The 19,776-nt window shown below is 39.0% G+C and overlaps 1 protein-coding gene and 1 non-coding gene across 2 annotated transcripts in view; one reads left to right on the top strand and one right to left on the bottom strand.

Annotated features, from left to right (window-relative positions):
* The window catches only part of SPG11 (SPG11 vesicle trafficking associated, spatacsin), a gene marked incomplete at its 5' end in the record, with an annotated part of 64,590 nt that overhangs the window by 10,533 nt on the left and 34,281 nt on the right, over positions 1 to 19,776 (bottom strand). Inside the window, 3 exons of the mRNA XM_007467525.1 lie at positions 4,982 to 5,735; positions 6,188 to 6,402; positions 8,796 to 8,958. Coding sequence (XP_007467587.1) covers positions 4,982 to 5,735; positions 6,188 to 6,402; positions 8,796 to 8,958 — 1,132 coding nt within the window. The remainder of the gene's footprint in view (positions 1 to 4,981; positions 5,736 to 6,187; positions 6,403 to 8,795; positions 8,959 to 19,776) is intronic.
* TRNAG-CCC (transfer RNA glycine (anticodon CCC)) lies at positions 4,511 to 4,583 on the top strand. Its single transcript has one exon. It is a non-coding gene; the product is annotated as a tRNA-Gly (tRNA).

Raw genomic sequence — 19,776 nt, 5'->3', positions numbered from 1 at the left:
ATTCCTGCTTTTTTTAAAAAAGCTCTTAGCCTAAAATAAAACTTTCTTAATTTGAGAAAGGGTTTCTGTTAGTGGAAAAAAGTAGAAAAGAATATTTATATAACACTGTTTCTAATAGCAAAAACAAAATTGAAAAATTTTAAATGTGTATCAGTAAATCATTGTTAAGAAAATCATAGTACATGACCTGAGAAGGAAATCCAAAAAAGAGGGGATATATGTATACATATAGTCTATACTGTACAGAAAAGTGAATCAGCTAACACAATATTGTAAAGCAACCATACTCCAATTAAAAAAAAAATCATAGTACATTCATATAGTAGAATACCCTGCAGTTATTAAAAGAATGAGGTCAATCTATCTGTACTGACAGGGGAAAATGTTGCAGAACAGTATAACCGTATTTTTGTAGAAAATAAATATTTGGTGTGTGTGCACACACACACACACACCCGCACACATGTGCGAGCCCACACGTAGAAAATAATGTACGCCAAGCAAGTAAAAGATGTTATTCTGGGGAATTTGGTGGGCGTGGTGTTGAACGGATAAATAACTTTCATTTTTTACTTTATGCACTTCTGTATTGTGTGATTTATTACATTAAGCATGTAATACTTTTGCTTTTAAGATATTACTCTTTTAAAAATATGCTTTAAACACAAAAATATAAAAAGCAACTCAGACCATGTTATTCCCCTGCTTAAAATCCTTCATTAGAGTTTTCAGTTCTAGCCACCCCCCCCCCCCCCCCCGACCTCAATATAAAACCTGGACACCGTGCATGCAGTGCTATATGAGGACTCTGAAGAGCAAATAGTAGCAGACGGATTGAAGATAACCTGCATTACCATTTTCTCCCCTCTAGGAATCTCCAGATTGAATGCAACGCTGCCTGAAACCCAGAACCAAGCACTACAGCTCACAAAGAGAGTGGGCTCCAGGAGACGTCCTCCAGAACAGGCTTAAGGAGCGGAAAGGGAACTCCCACAGCCCGTTCTCTCAGGTCCTAGCTCCTAAGCAACCACTCGGCTGTGGTGGGAGGGGCTGCAGCAGCAGTTGGCAAGAGCCAAAACTCAGAGAGGGACCTTCTTTTCGGATCAGAGGTGCTCTGGTCCTAAGAGGGCAGAGTGAATCCCTGTTCCTTTTTGTATTATCCACCTGGCAGCTGGCCCTAGATGCGGGCAGTCAGGAAAGTACATGACAGGATGGGGTAACTAAACCTCCAGCTTTGGCCAGAAGACTGAAAAGGGAAGCCTCGGGCAACCAGAAAGCACTTGGAAGAGAGATTCAGGAAAGCAACACAATAAAGTTGTTTATAAACATTAGGGCTCATTCCTAGGCTTTGCATGTATGGATCTGATCCCGACCAACATATCAAAGACTTTGAGAACTAAGTCAACAGACAGACCACTACGCAGGTTGCAGACTGACCACAGGATGGCACATACAGGATGGATCTGAACAGCACCACAAAGAATTTGAAAACTGAGCTGATGTTAGAACCACAGCCCACAGAAAGTACATTGGAACGTGTAGCCTGAACATAGCCAGGTCAATTACCTGCTAAAAACATATCAACATTCTTCATAGGATTTAAACAAGACGCAGCATCCCATAACACACTATTCGAAATGTCCAAGATGCAACATGAAGTTATTCAGCACACAAAAATACAAGATCTCAACTCATATAAGACAAAGAAAAGACAAACAATGAAACCCAGCACTAAAATGACATAAATGTTGAAATTATCTGAAAAAGACTTTAAAGCAGCCATTACAAACGTTCCAACAAGCAATTATGAACGCTCTTAAAATAAACAGAAAAACGAAGTCTTAGCAAAGAAATAAAAGGTATAAAGAAGAATAAAATGGAAGTTTTAGAACTGAAATTTTAAAATCACAGAAATTAAAAAAAATCTTAATAGCAGAATGGAAATGCCAGAGGAAGGAGTCAGTGAAACTGAAGATAGACAAATAGAAATTATCCAATCTGAACAACAGAGAAAGACTGAAAAAGACTGAACAAAGCTTCAGGGACTTGTGAAACAACAACTTTTGTTTTTGTTTCCTTGGAGTCATTGGAGTCCCATAAGGAGAGGAGTAAGAGTATGGTGCTGGAAAAATATTTGAAAAAAATGATGTCTGAAAACTACCTAAATTTGATAAAGCTACATATTTAAGAAACTCAGTGAACTCCAAATAGCATAAGCCCCTCAAAATACATGCCCAGTCATGCTATAACCAAACTGCTGAAGACAAAAGACAGGAAATAATCTTGAAAGCAACAAGAGAAAAATGCATTATCTACAGGGGAACAATGATTTGAATGACTGCATATTATTCATCAAATACCACAGAAGTCAAAAGGAAGTGGCAGAACTTTTTTTTTTTTTTGCGATACGCAGGCCTCTCACTGTTGAGGCCCCTCCCGTTGCGGAGCACAGGCTCCGGACGCGCAGGCTCAGCCGCCATGGCTCACAGACCCAGCCGCTCCGTGGCATGTGGGATCTTCCCGGACCGGGGCACGAACCCGTGTCCCCTGCATTGGCAGGCAGACTCTCAACCACTGCGCCACCAGGGAAGCCCGGCAGAACATTTTTAAGTGTGGAAAGAAAATAATAAATGTTCTATATCCAGCAAAAATCATCCTTCAGGAATGAAGGTGCAATAGAGACATTCTCAGATGAAGTAAAACTAAGAGAATCTGTTTCCAGCAGACAACTCTGAAAGAATTACTAAAGGAAGTCCTTCACACAGAAGGAAAAAGAAACTAGAAGGAAACTTGGAACATCAGGAATGAAGGAAGAGCAAAACAAATTTGTAAATATCTGAGTAAACATAATAAACTACTCTCCTCTTGAGTTTGTTAAAATATATTTTTTGGTTGAAAACAAAAAATCTAGCATTGTTTGATGAGATTTTCAGTGTATGTAGGTGTAATATAATAAGGCAACTAAGTAAGCCATAAAGGGAGAGAAGTAAAGTAACCTACATGATGGTAAGGTTTCTACCCTTAAAATATAATTTTAAGTAGACTGTGAAAAGTTACAAATTGTATAATGTAACCCATAAAGCAACCAATTTAAAAAGCTATGCAAAGCTATACAGTCAAAATCACAAATTAAAGTGGATGACTAAAAAATGTGCACATTACCCAAAGGTAAGAAAAGGTTTCCTCAAAAACCGCAAACTATCAAAACTCACCCGAGATGAAAAAGATAACCTGATTAGTCATATAACTGTGAAATAAATTTGTAGTTAAAAATCTTCCAGGTCTTCCCTGGTGGCGCAGTGGTTAAGAATCTGCCTGCCAATGCAGGGGACATGGGTTCGAGCCCTGGTCCGGGAAGATCCCACATGCTGCGGAGCAACTAAGCCGGTGTGCTACAACTACTGAGCCTGCGCTCTAGAGCCCGCATGCCACAACTACTGAAGCCCGTGCGCCTAGAGCCCGTGCTCTGCAACAAGAGAAGCCACCACAATGAGAAGCCTGCACATGCAATGAAGAGTAGCCCCCACTCACCCCAACTAGAGAAAGCCCGTGTGCAGCAATGAAGACCCAACATAGCCAAAAGTAAATAAATAAATTAAAAAAAAAATCTTCCAAAACAAAAATCTCCAGGTTTAGATGGTTTTACTGGTAAATTCTACTGAACATTTAAAGAAGAAATAACACCAATTCCACGTAATGTTTTCCAGAAACGCATTAAACTAGCATTACCCTGATGCAAAACCCAAAGACGGTATTAAAAAAAAAAAAGTACAGATTAATATTCTTCATGAACATAAATGTAAGAATTCTCAACAAAATAGCAAGTTGATTCCAGTAATATATCAAAAAGAATAATGCACCATAACCAAGTGAGGTTCTTCCTGGGAATACAAAAAAGCTGGTTCAATATTTTAAAAGGTCAATTAATGTAATCTACTGTATTACTAGTCTAAACAAGAAAAAAAAAACAAACAGGATCATATCAATGGATGCAGAAAAAATGCAACATTGATCCATGATAAAAACTCTCAGCAAACAGGGAACTTCCTCAACATGACAAAGGGTGTCTTCAAAAAACCTACAGCTAATATCACATGTAATGATGAAAGATTGAATGCTTCCTCCCTATGATCAGTAACAAGTCAAGGATGTCCACTCTCACCACCCCTATCCAACATCATGCCGGAAGTCCTTGCTAGAGCAGTAAAGCAAGAAAAATAAATAAGGCAAATAGATTGGAAAGGAGGAAAAAGAACTGCCTCTATTCACAGATATGATTATCTCCATAGAAAATCCCAAGGAATCTATAAGAAAACTCCTAGGATAAGTGAGTTTAGCAAGATCACAGGATTAAAGGTTAACATAAAAAATCAATTATATTTCTATATGTGATCATGTACAATTGGAAACATGATTATTTACATAGGATAAATTTCAGCGAACTAGCCACAAGTCAGATAGATTCCCTCTAACTTTGCTATTTAGCTAGTTAAAAGACCTAGGTGGGACTTCCCTGGTGGTCCAGTGGCTAAGACTCTGCACTCCCAATGCAGAGGGCCCGGGTTCGATCCCTGGTCAGGGAACTAGATCCCACATGCTGCAACTAAGAGTTCGCATGCCACAACTAACGATTCTGCATGCCACATCTAAAGGATCCCGCATGCTGCAACTAAAGATCCCACATGCCACAATTAAAGGTCCCGCATGCTGCAACGAAGATCCCGTGTGCCACAACTAAGACCCAACACAGCCAAATAAATAAATAAATAAATAAGTAAATAGATAAATAAGTGTGATAAACTGGAGCTCTAGGTTAAAAAAAAAAAAAGACATAGGTGTTCCTACTTCATTGACCAATTACTTAGTCTATGAATTACCCTTAACTTAGTGTAACTGGTGTGCCAAAAGGGACCCTTTCTTCCTGGAGAGAATGCCAACAGCACCTCACAGGACTCAGGGCAGTTTGAGCTCCTTCACTTACTGCTTTGGACTTTCCTTAGAGGAAAGCCAGGTTCTTCTTCTTCCTCAAGCAGCTCAGCACTTTGTAAGAGAGCATGGACGTCCGGGTGCAGGTCATCCACACTAGCTTCCCCTGAAGCTAGTGCTCTGCAATGCAACACCAAGGCAACATCTTGGTTATAGAAATGAAAATATCGGCATACTCTACTTGCTTCATGCACACAGCCATCATCCAATAGGCGCCCAATCAAAAAGTTTAGGGACTCCTGCTGCTTCCAATTCAGTTTGTTCTCACAAGTGTCTTTGGATGGAAGGCCATTAAATTCTAAGTATTTTGATGTGTTCAGAGCAGCCAACTTAGAGAATGAAAACTCACTGGCTAAGCTTTCAAAGGAAAGTTCACCACTAGTTGACATCTGTTGAGAACATCTGGGAGCTATTTTCTCCTGGCTTCCCCTGAGGGTGTGCTGGGTGATGCGGCAGAGCCAGATCTGCTTCTCTAGCTCCTCCAGCTCCTTCAAAGGCACCAGGTCCTCCTGGGCAAGCCAGTGTCCTGCCAGAGTGAGCAGCAGATGGCGCTCCTCAGTGCTGCTTGGTCCCTCTTCAGCTGGGCACTCACTTGCCGTAAGAGCCTGGGCTGAGAAAAAGGAAGAAGCTGCTTTGCTTGAGATGGAATTTTTCTTAAAATTCTCATGACATTTTTTCCAGAAGTCAATTCTTGCTTGTTTCAGAGACCACTGGTCAATGTGTTTTAAGGTCTGCATTTCCTGTGTTATCTGTGAAATTGAACACAGCAATTTTTAGCCTTTCCTGGATAAAGAAATCTCATAAATGCTAATGCTCCCTCGGTGTACCATACTTGTTAAAACCCAAATCAAGTTAGAGAACATGGGACTTGGCTACAGATGATCCTGGATATTTTATCTGGAAAGTTAAGATATGAAAAACAACTCTAAATTTATCTAATTGAATGAGGTTCAAGAGGAAGCCACCTTATATTTAATTCTCTTCAAAGTAAAATAGTTGTAGCATGTCCTGTAAGCTAACCTTATATTAAAGCAAACATTCCTCAAAAATGGGCATTCTAGGCTCATCCGTTTCTGAAAGTAATGTCTGTGTCAAAAGTGAAAAAGTATCATCACTGGTAAATCACATACCTCATTTAGTTCTCTGTTTAATGCTGGTTCAAAAAGCTAAGATTTTAAATAACTTAAAAGACTAATGATACCTCTTCAATAACCAAGTTGTCCACAGGTAGCTCAGCTAGCTCTGCTACCCTCCTGGCCAAAGCAAAGTATCCATCTGTCTCCAGTTTTTCTAAAATTGATCTACATTCATGCTGAAGATTCTCAAGGCTGTAGCTGGTAATAATTACACGGTTAATGGCTATGGACGTATCCTTCAAAATTTGGCTAAGGACACACAGCTTCTTTACATCTGGACCTGTGCCAAAGAGAAGCAGATATAAGCATTTAATCAGTAAAATACTGCTATGGCATTTCAAGAGTAACTAAATATGAGGGGAGAATATTTATATTTAACATAATAATGTAGTTAAAGGGAAAATAAAAACCTATTTTTCTACTCTGGTTGGCTGGCAGAGGAAGCCAAAGGCAGCTCCTATATAGTAAGAACTATTAAGATTAGCACATGGACTCCATCTATACATCTGGCTTCATATACCAGGCAGAAGTTGGTGGCCTGCTATGTAGTAGCAACTCAGTTAACCTTGGGAAGATTTGGCCATTCATTCAGGTTAGTTCCATCTTTTTCCAGATTTTTCTCCTACCTTGAACAAATTTGTTTTTATGATTGTTCACTCATTCATTCACTGCAGGAATCATGTGGATCAAGACAGAACTTCTAGGACAGCTGAAACTGCAGGTGGTCAACAGTTAAAGCTCTAACGTGGTACACTGTCTTCAGAATGGAGCACCACTTGCTCCTCCAGATATCTATCTAACTTAACCCAGGGAGACCCAGCTAAGCACTTCCTGATGTCCCCAGGAAAGTCTCTCTCTCTTTGGTTAATCAAAGTATAAGTGACTTACAATATTATATGTTTCAGGTGTACAACATAGTGAGTTGATATTTTTGAACATTACAAAATGATCACTATGATACATCTAGTTACTATCACCATACAAAGTTATTACAATTTTATTGACTATATTCCCTATGCTGTACATTACATCCTTGTGACTTACTTATTTTATAACTGGGAGTTTGTACCTCTTAATCCCCTTCACTTATTTTGCCCATCCCCTCACCCTCCTCCTCGCTGGCAACCACCAGTTTGTTCCTGGTATCTATGAGTTTGTTTCTGTGTGTTCATTCGCTCTTTAGATTACACATATAAGTGAAATCAAACAAATTCTTACCCTTAGTAACATTAGGAATTCTCTGCCAATAATTTATGTGGCTGGGTTTGCTCCTACTCCCAAATATAGTATGCATAGAGCCTACGTGTGCCCTACCATAAAGGAGGGGCATGAAAAACATTCTACAGGAGCCTGCTCCCAATGCCACCTGCTGAGCTGTGGTCTGATTTAGGTAGTTCCAGGGACAGTGAGACACCTTGCACAATAACCACCAGTATGAGCATGCTGGGTTTCTCTGCAGGCATAATATAAAACATAAGTCTTTTTAAAAACCTTTCTTTTCTCTAAGCACATACCCGACATACACATACAAATATTCTATAAAAACAGAAATAATTTAATTATGTGAATAAAAGGATTATAGTAATGGTTAACAACGTAGACAATCCTTGTAATTTTTTAAGGATAGGGTTAACCCTGGCAAGAAAACAGGAAATTTATTTCTTAATTAAAGTTACTAAAGAGCAATGAAAGTATCTTATATTAAAAGGACCTACTGTTTGGCCTATGTAGTAACTGACAGTAGCTTATATACACTGCATTTTGGAAACACCCCCCTTCCCTTCTAGTCATCAGCCCCACAGCCCACAACACGGGCATGAAGCCCAGGCATTCTGCGCCTGTTCTGTGCAAATGTGAGCTTTCCAGTTGAACATCTGTCAGTTTAAATGTGATAAGATAACGCTGGTAGTGAAAAACATCTGAATCTAGCATAAAAGAACGACATTATCACTCAACAAAAACTTGAAATTATCAAACAAGTAGAAAAGAGGGTAAGGCAATATTGGTTTCATTCAATCAGCAACAAGCTTAGAGACTGCCAATGTCTGGAGGAATCTGCAAAAAATCGACACAATTTGTCTCTTAAAACCTTCAAAATGAATTAGGAATTCCTGAAACAAGTCTGTGACCTTGAGCAACGATGACATATTAAGGTTACTTGTCAAAGAAAACAATAATAGTGACAGGGTAGTACAGAGGCTAGCCAGGGGAAATTTGGCTATTTGCTTAGAATTAGTAGATAGTTGTATTACTTGTGTTATATCCTGTTGTGCTGTTTTAAATGCTTTAACCATGACTGAAGTTTCCTGTAACCTCTTCTTCACACCCCATTCTGGACTGTAATGTCTTATATCCTATGCATTTTTTTTTTTTTTTTTTTGCGGTACGCAGGCTTCTCACCCCTGTGGCTTCTCCCGTTGCGGAGCACAGCCTCCGGACACGCAGGCCCAGCGGCCATGGCTCACGGGCCCAGCCGCTCTGCGGCACACGGGATCCTCCCAGACCGGGGCACAAACCCGTGTCCCCTGCATCGGCAGGCCGACTCTCAACCACTGCGCCACCAGGGAAGCCCCTATCCTATGCATTTTAATTTCCTGAATGCCCTTCTAAAATATTTTCAGGATTAAGTAAGCTAACTTCCTAACAGCAACTTACCTGTAAGTATTGTCTTACCATCACAGAAGAGATGCTCTATTCCAACAAACAGCTGTAAAAGCTTCCCCAGCTCATACTGGGTCCTACACTGCTGCAGCATAAGCTTCAAAAGAAAATACACGTTCTCCTTCAGCCATGGGGCAGGAATGATAGCGTGGACCCTTGTGGCTGCCGTTTCAAGCTATGAAAAAAAAGGGTCAGGGAAAGTGGTTTCTCAGGAAAGTGGTTTCACAGCAAATCAAAACCTCTGAACTTGGGAATGTTTAAGAAAGCCAAAGTACCATCAAAGGCATCTCCTATCACAAAGGAGGATGCTTATTCAAGTCCTTTTCAAACAGCAGTAATTTGTAGTGCAGCTCAGAGGAGTAGCAAAAATAAGCCCTCTCTGGCAGCTTTGTAGTTTGTCTCCTTGTGGGACATCCTGTTGTAGAGAGCTGTGTGTGTGAAAGTCAAAAATGGGAAAGAGACCTAAAGACTGAATGGAGTGAAGCAATGCAAATACTGCCAAGTTAGTGACTGCCAAAGTAACAGTCCTGTGAGTGGCTGTGAAATTAAACAGACATGTTTCACTTAGCAGCTTCTTTAGAGAGGGGTCTAGTCCTGCCCTGAGTCCAGAAGATTTGAAATTCACATATGAAGACCTCTTAAAAAGAATTGCTTAACATTGATGAGCTGGTTCTATTAGTTTGCTTGTAGTTTATACTATCATTAGAGAAGGATCTCAATTAGTAAGCCTGAACTTTTGTCATTTCAATCAAATGCTAAAAACATTAATAGGAAGATGACCCCAAGAAGCAGCCACATTAAGCTTGAATCAGAGCATTAGTTCTTTTTTTAAAAAATTTTTTAAAATTTATTTATTTTTGGCTGCATTGAGTCTTCGTTGCTACACGCCGGCTTTCTCTAGTTGCGGCGAGCAGGGGCTACTCTTCATTGTGGTGCATGGGCTTCTCATTGCAGTGGCTTCTCTTATTGCAGAGCATGGGCTCTAGAGTGCAAGCTCAGTAGTTGCGGCGCACGGCATGTGCGATCTTCCTGGACCAGGGCTCGAACCCAGTCCCCAGCACTGGCAGGCGGATTCCTAACCACTGCACCACCAGGGAAGCCTCCAGAGCATTAGTTTTTAGTCTTTATTTACTTGTTTCCCTACCTCTATTGCTCTAAGAAGAGGGTCTATGGCAGACAGACGATGGAACTGGTTAAAGTAAAAAATATATGGAAGTAAAGAGCTCAGGTAACGATGGAGCAGCTGCACTGCCCCTTGGTTGGGGGCTGGAGCAGGGGCAGACAAGCAAGAATAAGAAGAGACCTGGAAGGACCTAAATGTAAAATGCAAAACTATAAAACTCCTAGGAGATAACATGGGAGGAAACTTAGTTGACCTTGGGTATGGTGATGCCTTTTTTTAGATAAAATACCAAAGAAAGAATTCATGAAGGAAATTACTGATAAGCTGGACTTCATTAAAATTAAAAACTGCCCTACAAAAGACAATGTCAAGAGAATCAGATGACAAGCCACAGACTGGGAGAAAATATTTGCAAAACATACATCTGATAAAGGACTGTTATCCAAAATATACAAAGAACTCTGAAAACTAAACAATAAGACAAACAGCACTATTAAAAAAATAGGCCAAAGAGCTTAATAGATACCTGACCAAAGAACATACACAGATGGCAAATAAGCATATGAGAAGAAGATCCATACCATGTGTCATCAGGGAAATGCAAATGAAAACAATGACATATCACAACATACCTATCAGAATGGCCAAAATCTGGAACTCTGACAACACCAAAGGTTAGCAAGGATACGGAGACACAGGAACTCTCATTCAGTGCTGGTGGGAATGCAAAACAGTACAGCCATTTTGGCAGACAGTTTGGTGGTCTCTTCCAAAACTAACATACTCTCACCATATGATTGAGTACTCTTTGGTATTGATATTTACCCAAATGAGCTGAAAACTTACGTCCACAGAATAACCTGCACACGGATGTTTAGAGCAGCTTTATTCATAATTGCCAAAACCTGGAAGCAACCAAGATGTCCTGCAGTAGGTGAATGGATAAATAGACTGGTATATCCAGACAATGTAGTATTATTCAGCACTAAAAAGAAATGAGCTATCAAGCCATGAAAAAGACATGAAAGAAACTTAAATGCAGGGTGTGGAGTCAAGATGGTGGAGTAGGAGGACATAGAGTTCATGTCTCCTCATATCTAGGGCACCAACCAGGTGCTGGTGAGGGACCTTGGACACCTAAGGGGATGGGAGGAATCCCTTGTGACCAGGGTCTTGGTTCCCAGGCCAGGGGTCAGGTCTGAGTTCCTGTGGTGGGAGTGCTGAGTCCAAACCACTGGACTAACAGAGAACCTCAGACTACAGGGAATATTAATCGGTGTGAGCTCTCCCATTGGTCCTCATCTCAGCACCAAGACCCGGCTCCACCCAACTGCCTGAAAACTCCAGTGCTGGATGCCTCAGGCCAAACAACCAGCAAGACAGGAACACGGCCCCACCCATCAAAAAAAATGAGATGACAAAAAAGTATGGTACAGACGAAGAAGCAAGGTAAAAACCTATAAGACCAAATAAATGAAAAGGAAATCGGCAACCTACCTGAAAAAGAATTCAGAGTACTGACAATAAAGATGATCCAAAATCTCGTAAATAGAATGGAGGCACAGATTGAAAAAAATACAAGAAGTGTTTAACAAGGACCTAGAAGAACTAAAGAACAAACAAACAGTGATGAACAACACAATAACTGAAATGAAAAATATACCAGAAGGAATCAACAGAACAACTGAAGGAGAAGAACAAATAAGTGAGCTGGAAGATAGAATGGTAGAAATAACAGCCAAGGAGACGAATAAAGAAAAAAGAATGTAAAGAAATAAGGACAGTCTCAGAGACCTCTGGGACAACATTAAATGCACCAACATTTGAATTATAGGGGTCCCAGAAGAAGAAGAGAAAGAGAAAGGGTCTGAGAAAATATTTGAAGAGATTATAGTTGAAAAATCCCCTAACATGGGAAAGGAAATAGTCAATCAAGTCCAGGAAGCACAGAGAGTCCCATACAGGATAAATCCAAGGAGAAACATGCCGAGACACACATTAATCAAACTAACAAAAATTAAATTCAAAGAAAAAATATTAAAAGCAGCAAGGGAAAAGCAACAAATAACCTATAACGGAATCCCCATAAGGTTAACAGCTAATTTTTCAGCAGAAACTCTGCAGGCCAGAAGGGAGTGGCAGGATATTTAAAGTGATGAAAGGGAAAAACCTACAACCAAGATTACTCTACCCAGCAAGGATCTCATTCAGATTCAACAGAGAAATCAAAAGCTTTACAGACAAGCAAAAGCTAAGAGAATTCAGCTCCACCAAACCACCTTTACAACAAATGCTAAAGGAACTTCTCTAGGTGGGAAACACAAGAGAAAAAAAGACCCACAAAAACAAACCCAAAACAATTAAGAAAACAGTAACAGGAACATACACATTGATAATTACCTTGAATGTAAATGGATTAAATGCTCCAACCAAAAGACACAAACTGGCTGAATGGATACAAACACAAGACCCATATATATGCTGTCTACAAGAGACCACTTCAGACCTAGAGACACATACAGACTGAATGTGAGGGGATGGAAAAAGATATTCAATGCAAATGGAAATAAAAAAAAGCTGGAGTAGCAATGCTCATATCAGATAAAATAGACTTGAAAATAAAGACTGTTACAAGAGACAAGGAAGGTCACTACATAATGATCAAGGGATCAATCCAAGAAGAAGATATAACAATTATAAATAGTTATGCACCCAACATAGGAGCACCTCAATATATAAAGCAAATGCTAACAACCATAAAAGGGGAAATCCACAGTAACACAATAATAGTGAGGGACTTTAACATTCCACATACACCAATGGACAGATCATCCAGATAGAAAATAAATAAGGATACACAGCTTTAAATGACACAGTAGACCAGACAGACTTAATTGATATTTATAGGACATTCCACTAGAAAGTGGCAGAATACACTTTCTTCTCAAGAGCACACGGAACATTTTCCAGGATAGAGCACATCTTGGGTCACAAATCAAGCCTCAGTAAATTTAAGAAAGTTGAAATCAAAAAAAAAAAAGAAAGAAAGAAAGTTGAGATCGTATCAAGCATCTTTTTCAACCACAACACTACGAGATTAGAAATCAGTTACAGGCAGGACTTCCCTGGTGGTCCAGCGGTTAATAATCTGCCTTCCAATGCAGCAGACGCAAGTTCGATCCCTGGTCAGGGAACTAAGATCCCATATGCCACAGGGCAACTAAGCCAGTGCACCACAACTACTGAGCCCACGTGCTCTAGAGCCCCTGTGCCACAACTAGAGACCCCACATGTCACAACTACTGAGCCCATATGCTCTGGAGCCCCTGCACACCACAACTAGAGAGCCTGTGTGCTCTGGAGCCGGTGCAGCACAACTAGAGAGCCCGTGCACCACAACTACTGGGCCTGAGTGCTCTGGAGCCCATGTGCCACAACTAGAGAGCCTGCATGCCACAACTAGAGAGCCCACACACTGCAATAAAGAGCCCGCATGCTGCACCTAAGATCCGACGCAGCCAAATAAATAAATAAATAATTAAAAAAAGGAAATCAATTACAGGAAAAAAACTATAAAAAACACAAACACACAAACACATGGAGGCTAAACAATACACTACTAAATAACCAAGAGATCACTGAAGAAATCAAGGAGGAAATAAAAAAATACATAGAAACAAATGACAATGAAAACACAACAACCCAAAACCTATGGGACGCAGCAAAAGCAGTTCTAAAAGAGAAGTTTATAGCAATTCAATCTCACCTCAAGAAACAAGAAAAATCTCAAATAAACAATCTAACCTTACACCTAAAGCAACTGCAGAAAGAAGAACAAAAAACCCCCTAGAGTTAGTAGAAGGAAAGAAATCATAAAGATCAGAGCAGAAATAAATGCAATAGAAACAAAGAAAACAATAGCAAAGATCAATAAAACTAAAAGTTGGTTCTTTGAGAAGATAAACAAAATTGATAAACCTTAAGCCAGACTCATCAAGAAAAAAAGGGAGGGACTTCCCTGGTGGTACAGTGGTTAAGACTCCACGTTCCCAATGCAGGGGGCCTGGCTTCGATTCCTGGTCAGGGAACTAGATCCCACATGCATGCTGCAACCAAGAGTTTGCATGCCACAACTAAGGAGCCAGTGAGCTGCAACTAAGGAGCCCATGAGCTGCAACAAAGGAGCCCATGTGCTGCAACTAAGGAGCCCACATGCTGCAACTAAGACCCAGTGCAACCAAATAAATATTTTTTAAAAACAGAGAGGATTCAAATCAGTAAAATTAGAAATGAAAAAAGGAGAAATTACAACTGACACTGCAGAAGTACAAAGGATCATAAAAGACTACTTACTACAAGCAACTATGTGCCAATAAAATGGACAACTTGGAAGAAATGGACAAATTCTTAGAAAGGTATAAACTTCCAAGACTGAACCAGGAAGAAATAGAAAATATGAACAGACCAATCACAAGTAATGAAATTGAAACTGTGATTAAAACTCTTCCAACAAACAAAAGTCCAGGACCAGATGGCTTCACAGGTGAATTCAATCAAACATTTAGAGAAGAGCTAACACCCATCCTTCTCAAACTCTTCCAAAAATTGCGAAGGAAGGAATACTCCCAAACTCATCTATGAGGCCACCATCACCCTGTTACCAAAACCAGACAAAGATACTACAAAAAAAGAAAATTACAGACCAATATCAGTGATGAATACAAATGCAAAAATCCTCAACAAAATACTAGCAAACAGAATCCAACAACACATTAAAAGGATCATACACCATGATCAAGTGGGATTTATCCCAGGGATGCAAGGATTCTTTAATATACGTAAATCAATCAGTGTGATAAACCATACTAACAACTTGAAGAATAAAAACCATGTGATCAACTCTGTAGATGCAGAAAAAGCTTCTGACAAAATTCAACACCCATTTATGATAAAAACTCTCCAGAAAGTTGGCATAGAGGGAACCTACCTCAACATAATTAAGGCCATATACAACAAACCCACAGCAAACATCATTCTCAATGGTGAAAAACTGAAAGCATTTACTCTAAGATCAGGAACAACACAAGGATGTCCACTCTCACCACTATTATACAACATAGTTTTGGAAGTCCTAGCCACGGCAATCAGAGAAGAAAAAGAAATACAAATTGGAAAAGAAGTAAAACTGTCAGTGTTTGCAGATGACATGATACTATACATAGAGAATCCTAAAGATGCCACCAGAAAACTACTAGAGCTAATCAATGAATTTGGTAAAGTTGCAGGATACAAAGTTAATGCATGGAAATCTCTTGCATTCCTATATGCTAATGATGAAAAAATCTGAAAGAGAAATTAAGGAAACACTCCCATTTACCACTGCAACAAAAAGAATAAAATACCTAGGAATAACGCTATCTAGGGAGACAAAAGACATGTATGCAGAAAACTATAAGACACTGATGAAAGAAATTAAAGATGATACAAACAGATGGAGAGATATACCATGTTCTTGGATTGGAAGAATCAATATTGTGAAAATGACTATACTACCCAAAGCAATCTACAGATTCAATGCAATCCTTATCAAATTACCAATGGCATTTTTTAAGGAACTAGAAAAAAAAATCTTAAAATTTGTATGGAGACACAAAAGACCCCGAATAGCCAAAGTGGTCTTGAGGGAAAAACACGGAGCTGGAGAAATCAGGCTCCCTGACTTCAGACTATACTACAAAACTATAGTAATCAAGACACTATGATACTGGCACAAAAACAGAAATATAGATCAATGGTACAGGATAGAAAGCCTGGAGCTAAACCCACGTACCTATGGTCACCTAATCTATGACAAAGGAAGCAAGAATATACAGTGGAGAAAAGACAGTTTCTTCAATAAGTGGTACTGGGAAAACTGGACAGCTACATGTAAAAGAATGAAATTAGAACACTACCTAACATCATACACAAAAATAAACTCAAAATGGATTAAAGGCCTAAATGTAATACTGGACGTTATAAAACTCTTAGAGGATAACACAGAAAAACACTCTTTGGCATAAATCACAGCAAGATCTTTTTTGACTCACCTCCTAGAGAAATGGAAATAAAAACAAAAATAAACAAATGGGACCTAATAAAACTTAAAAGCTTCTGCACAGCAAAGGAAACCATAAACAAGACGAAAAGACAACCCTCAAAATGGGAGAAAATATTTGCAAATGAAGCATCTGACAAAGGATTAATCTCCAAAATATACAAACAGCTCATGCAGCTCAATATCAAAACAACAAACCCAATAAAAAAATGGGCAGGAAAAAAAAAAGTGGGCAGAAGACCTAAACAGACGTTTCTTCAAAGAACACATACAGATGGCCAAGAGGCACATGAAAAGATGCTCAACATCACTAATTATTAGAGAAATGCAAATCAAAACTACAGTGAGGTATCACCTCCCAATCAGAATGGCCATCATCAAAAAATCTACAAACAATAAATGCTGGAGAAGGTGTGGAGAAAAGGGAAGCCTCCTGCACTGCTGGTGGGAATGTAAATTGATACAGCCACTGTGGAGAACAGTATGGAGTTTCCTTAAAAGACTGAAATTAGAACTACCATTTTTTAGGAATAAAGTGTTTTTAAATTAAGGTATGTATATATATATAGATATACATATATATATATTTTAGACATAATACTATTGCACCCTTAACAGACTACAGTATAGTGTAAACATAACTTTTATATGCACTGGGAAACCAAAAGGTCCATGTGACTCACTTTATTGCAATATTCACTTTAGTGTGGTTGTCTGGAACTGAACCTGCACTATCTCAAAGGTATGCCAGTACTCTGCTTACAATAATGGACAGAATAACCTGACAGGAGACAAGTAAGGAAATAGAGGACTTCACACAATAAACCAACTAGATTTAACAGACATACACAGAACACTCTACCCAACAACAATAAAAAACACATTCTTCTCGAGTTCACATGGCATATTTTCCAGGATAGAACATATGTTAACTGCAATTAAGTCTCATAGATTTTAAAATACAGATATCATATGAAGTATCTTCTGACTACAATGAGATGATGTTAGAAGTCAATAACAAAAGGAAAACTGGAAAACTGACAAAATTGTGGAAATTAAACAACACATTTTTAAAGAAGACTCAAATTACTAAATCAGAAATGAAAGTGGGGACATTACTACCTATTCTACAGAAATCAAAAGGATTATAAGAGAGTACCATGAACAACTGTATGCCAAAAAGTTGGATGATCTAGATGAAATGGACAGATCCCTTGAAACACAAAACCTACCAAGACTAAATCACAAAGAAATAGATAATCTGAATAGACCAAATCTCAAAGTAAGGAGATTTAATCAGTAGTCAAAAATCACCCAACCAAAAAAACAAAACAAAACCAAAACCAATGGACCTGATGGGTTTACTGATGAATTCTACCAAACATTTAAAGAACTAATGCCAATCTTTCTCAAACTTTTCCAAAAAGGTGGAGAGGAGAGAACACTTCCCTACTTATTCTATGAAACCAGCATAATCTTGATACCAAAGACAGATAAAGACACTACAAGAAAACTACAGACCAATATCCCTTATGAACGCTGATGCAAAAATCCTCAACACAAGACTCGCAATCTGAATTCAGCAGCATATTAAAAGGATTATATACCATAACCAAATGGGATTTATTCCTGGAATGCAAGAATGGTTCAACATACAAAATTCAATGTATACGTCACAGTTTCCTTCAACAGAATGAAGAAAAAAAACCCCACATGATCATCTTAATTGATGCAGAAAAAGTATGTGACAAAATTAAACACCACCGCATGATAAAAAAAAAAACACTCAACAAACTAGGAATAGAAGGAAACTACCTCCACATAATAAAAGCCTTATGTGAAAAACCCAAAACAAACATCATACTCAATGGTGCAAGACTGAGAGCATTCCTCTAAGATCAGGAACAAGGCAAAGATACCTGCTTTCACCACTTCTATTCAACACAGTTCTGTAAGTTCTAGCCAGAGTGTTTGGGCAAGAAAAAGAAATAAAACGCATCCAAGTTGGAAAGGAAGAAATAAAATGATCTCTGTTTGCAGGTATGATCTTATATAGAAAACCCTAAAGATTCCGCCATAAAACTTAAGGGTAAATGAATTGAGCAAAGTAGCAGGATACAAAGTCAACACACAAAAATCATTTGCATTTCTATACACAAACAATGAGCAATCTGAAAACGGAATTATAAAATGTTTCCATTTCCAATAGCATCAAAAAGAATAGGACTTCCCTGGAGGTACAGCATTTAAGACTCTGCTTCCACTGCAGGGGACGGGAGTTCAATCCCTGGTCAGGGAGCTAGGATGCCACATGCCACAGCCAAAAGAAAAAAAAAAAAAAAAAAGAATAAAGTACTTAGGAATTAACTTAACCAATGAGGTAAAAAACCTGTACAATGAAAACTACAAAACACCACTGAAAGAAACTAAAGACATAAGTAAATGGAAACACATTCCATTTTTATGAATTGGAAGTCTTACTATAGTTAAAATCTCATTACTATCCCCAAAATCTACAGATTCAGTGCAATCCCTATCAAAATCCCCATGACATTTTGTTTTTACAGAAAATTCTAAAATCATATGGAATCTCAAGGGACCCTGAATAGCCAAAACAATCTTGAAAAAAACTAAAAAAACTAGAGGACTCACTCTTTCTGATTTCAAAACTTACTACAAAGCTACTACAGTAATCAAAATAGCCAATGAATACAGACATATAGACCAATGGCTAAGAAAAGAAAGCCCAGAAATAAACCCTCATATACATGGTCAAATGATATTTGATAAGGGTGCCAAGACCATTCAATAAGGAAAGAACAGTCTTTTCAACAAATGGTGCTGGGAAAACTGGATATCCACATGCAAAAAAATGAAGTTGGACCCTTACGTAACAACCTACACAAAAATTAACTCAAAATGGACCAAGGACCTAAATATGTAAGGCCTAAAACAATATAACTCTTAGAAGAAAACACAGGACAAGAGCTTCACAACACTGGATTTGGCAATAATTTCTTGGCTAGGATACCACAGGCACAGGTAGCAAAAAAAAAAAAAAAGGCAAATTGGACTTCATGAAAATTTAAACAATTTTGTGCATCAAAGGACACCATCAACAGAGTAAAAAGGCAACCCACAGAATGGGAGAAAATATTTACAAATCATATGTATGACATGGGATTAATATTCAGAATATATAGAGAATTCCTAAAATTCAACAACCAAAAAAACAAGCAACTCAATTCAAAAATGGGCAAAGGACTTGAATAGACATTTCTCCAAAGAAGATATACAAATGGCCAATAAGCACATGAAAAGATGCTCAACATCACTAATCATTAGGGAAATGCAAATCAAAAATACAATGAGGGGCCTCCCTGGTGGCGCAGTGGTTGAGAGTCCGCCTGCCGATGCAGGGGACGCGGGTTCGTGCCCCGGTCTGGGAGGATCCCACATGCCGCGGAGCGGCTGGGCCCGTGAGCCATGGCCGCTGAGCTTGCGCGTCTGGCAACGGGAAAGGCCACGACAGTGAGAGGCCCACATATCGCAAAAAAAAAAAAAAAAAAAAAAAAAAAAAAATACAATGAGATACCATCTCACACCCATTAGGATGACTACTATCAAAAATACAGAAAACAGGGCTTCCCTGGTGGCACAGTGGTTTAGAGTCCACCTGCCCATGCAGGGGACATGGGTTTGTGCCCCAGTCTGGGAAGATCCCACATGCTGTGGAGTGGCTGGGCCCGTGAGCCATGGCCGCTGAGCCTGTG

Source organism: Lipotes vexillifer, unplaced genomic scaffold (assembly GCF_000442215.2).
Source record: "Lipotes vexillifer unplaced genomic scaffold, Lipotes_vexillifer_v1.1 scaffold722, whole genome shotgun sequence".
NCBI lineage: Eukaryota > Metazoa > Chordata > Mammalia > Artiodactyla > Lipotidae > Lipotes > Lipotes vexillifer.
The sequence above is the reverse complement of the archived record's forward strand: the minus strand, read 5'-3'. Positions and strand labels throughout refer to the sequence as shown.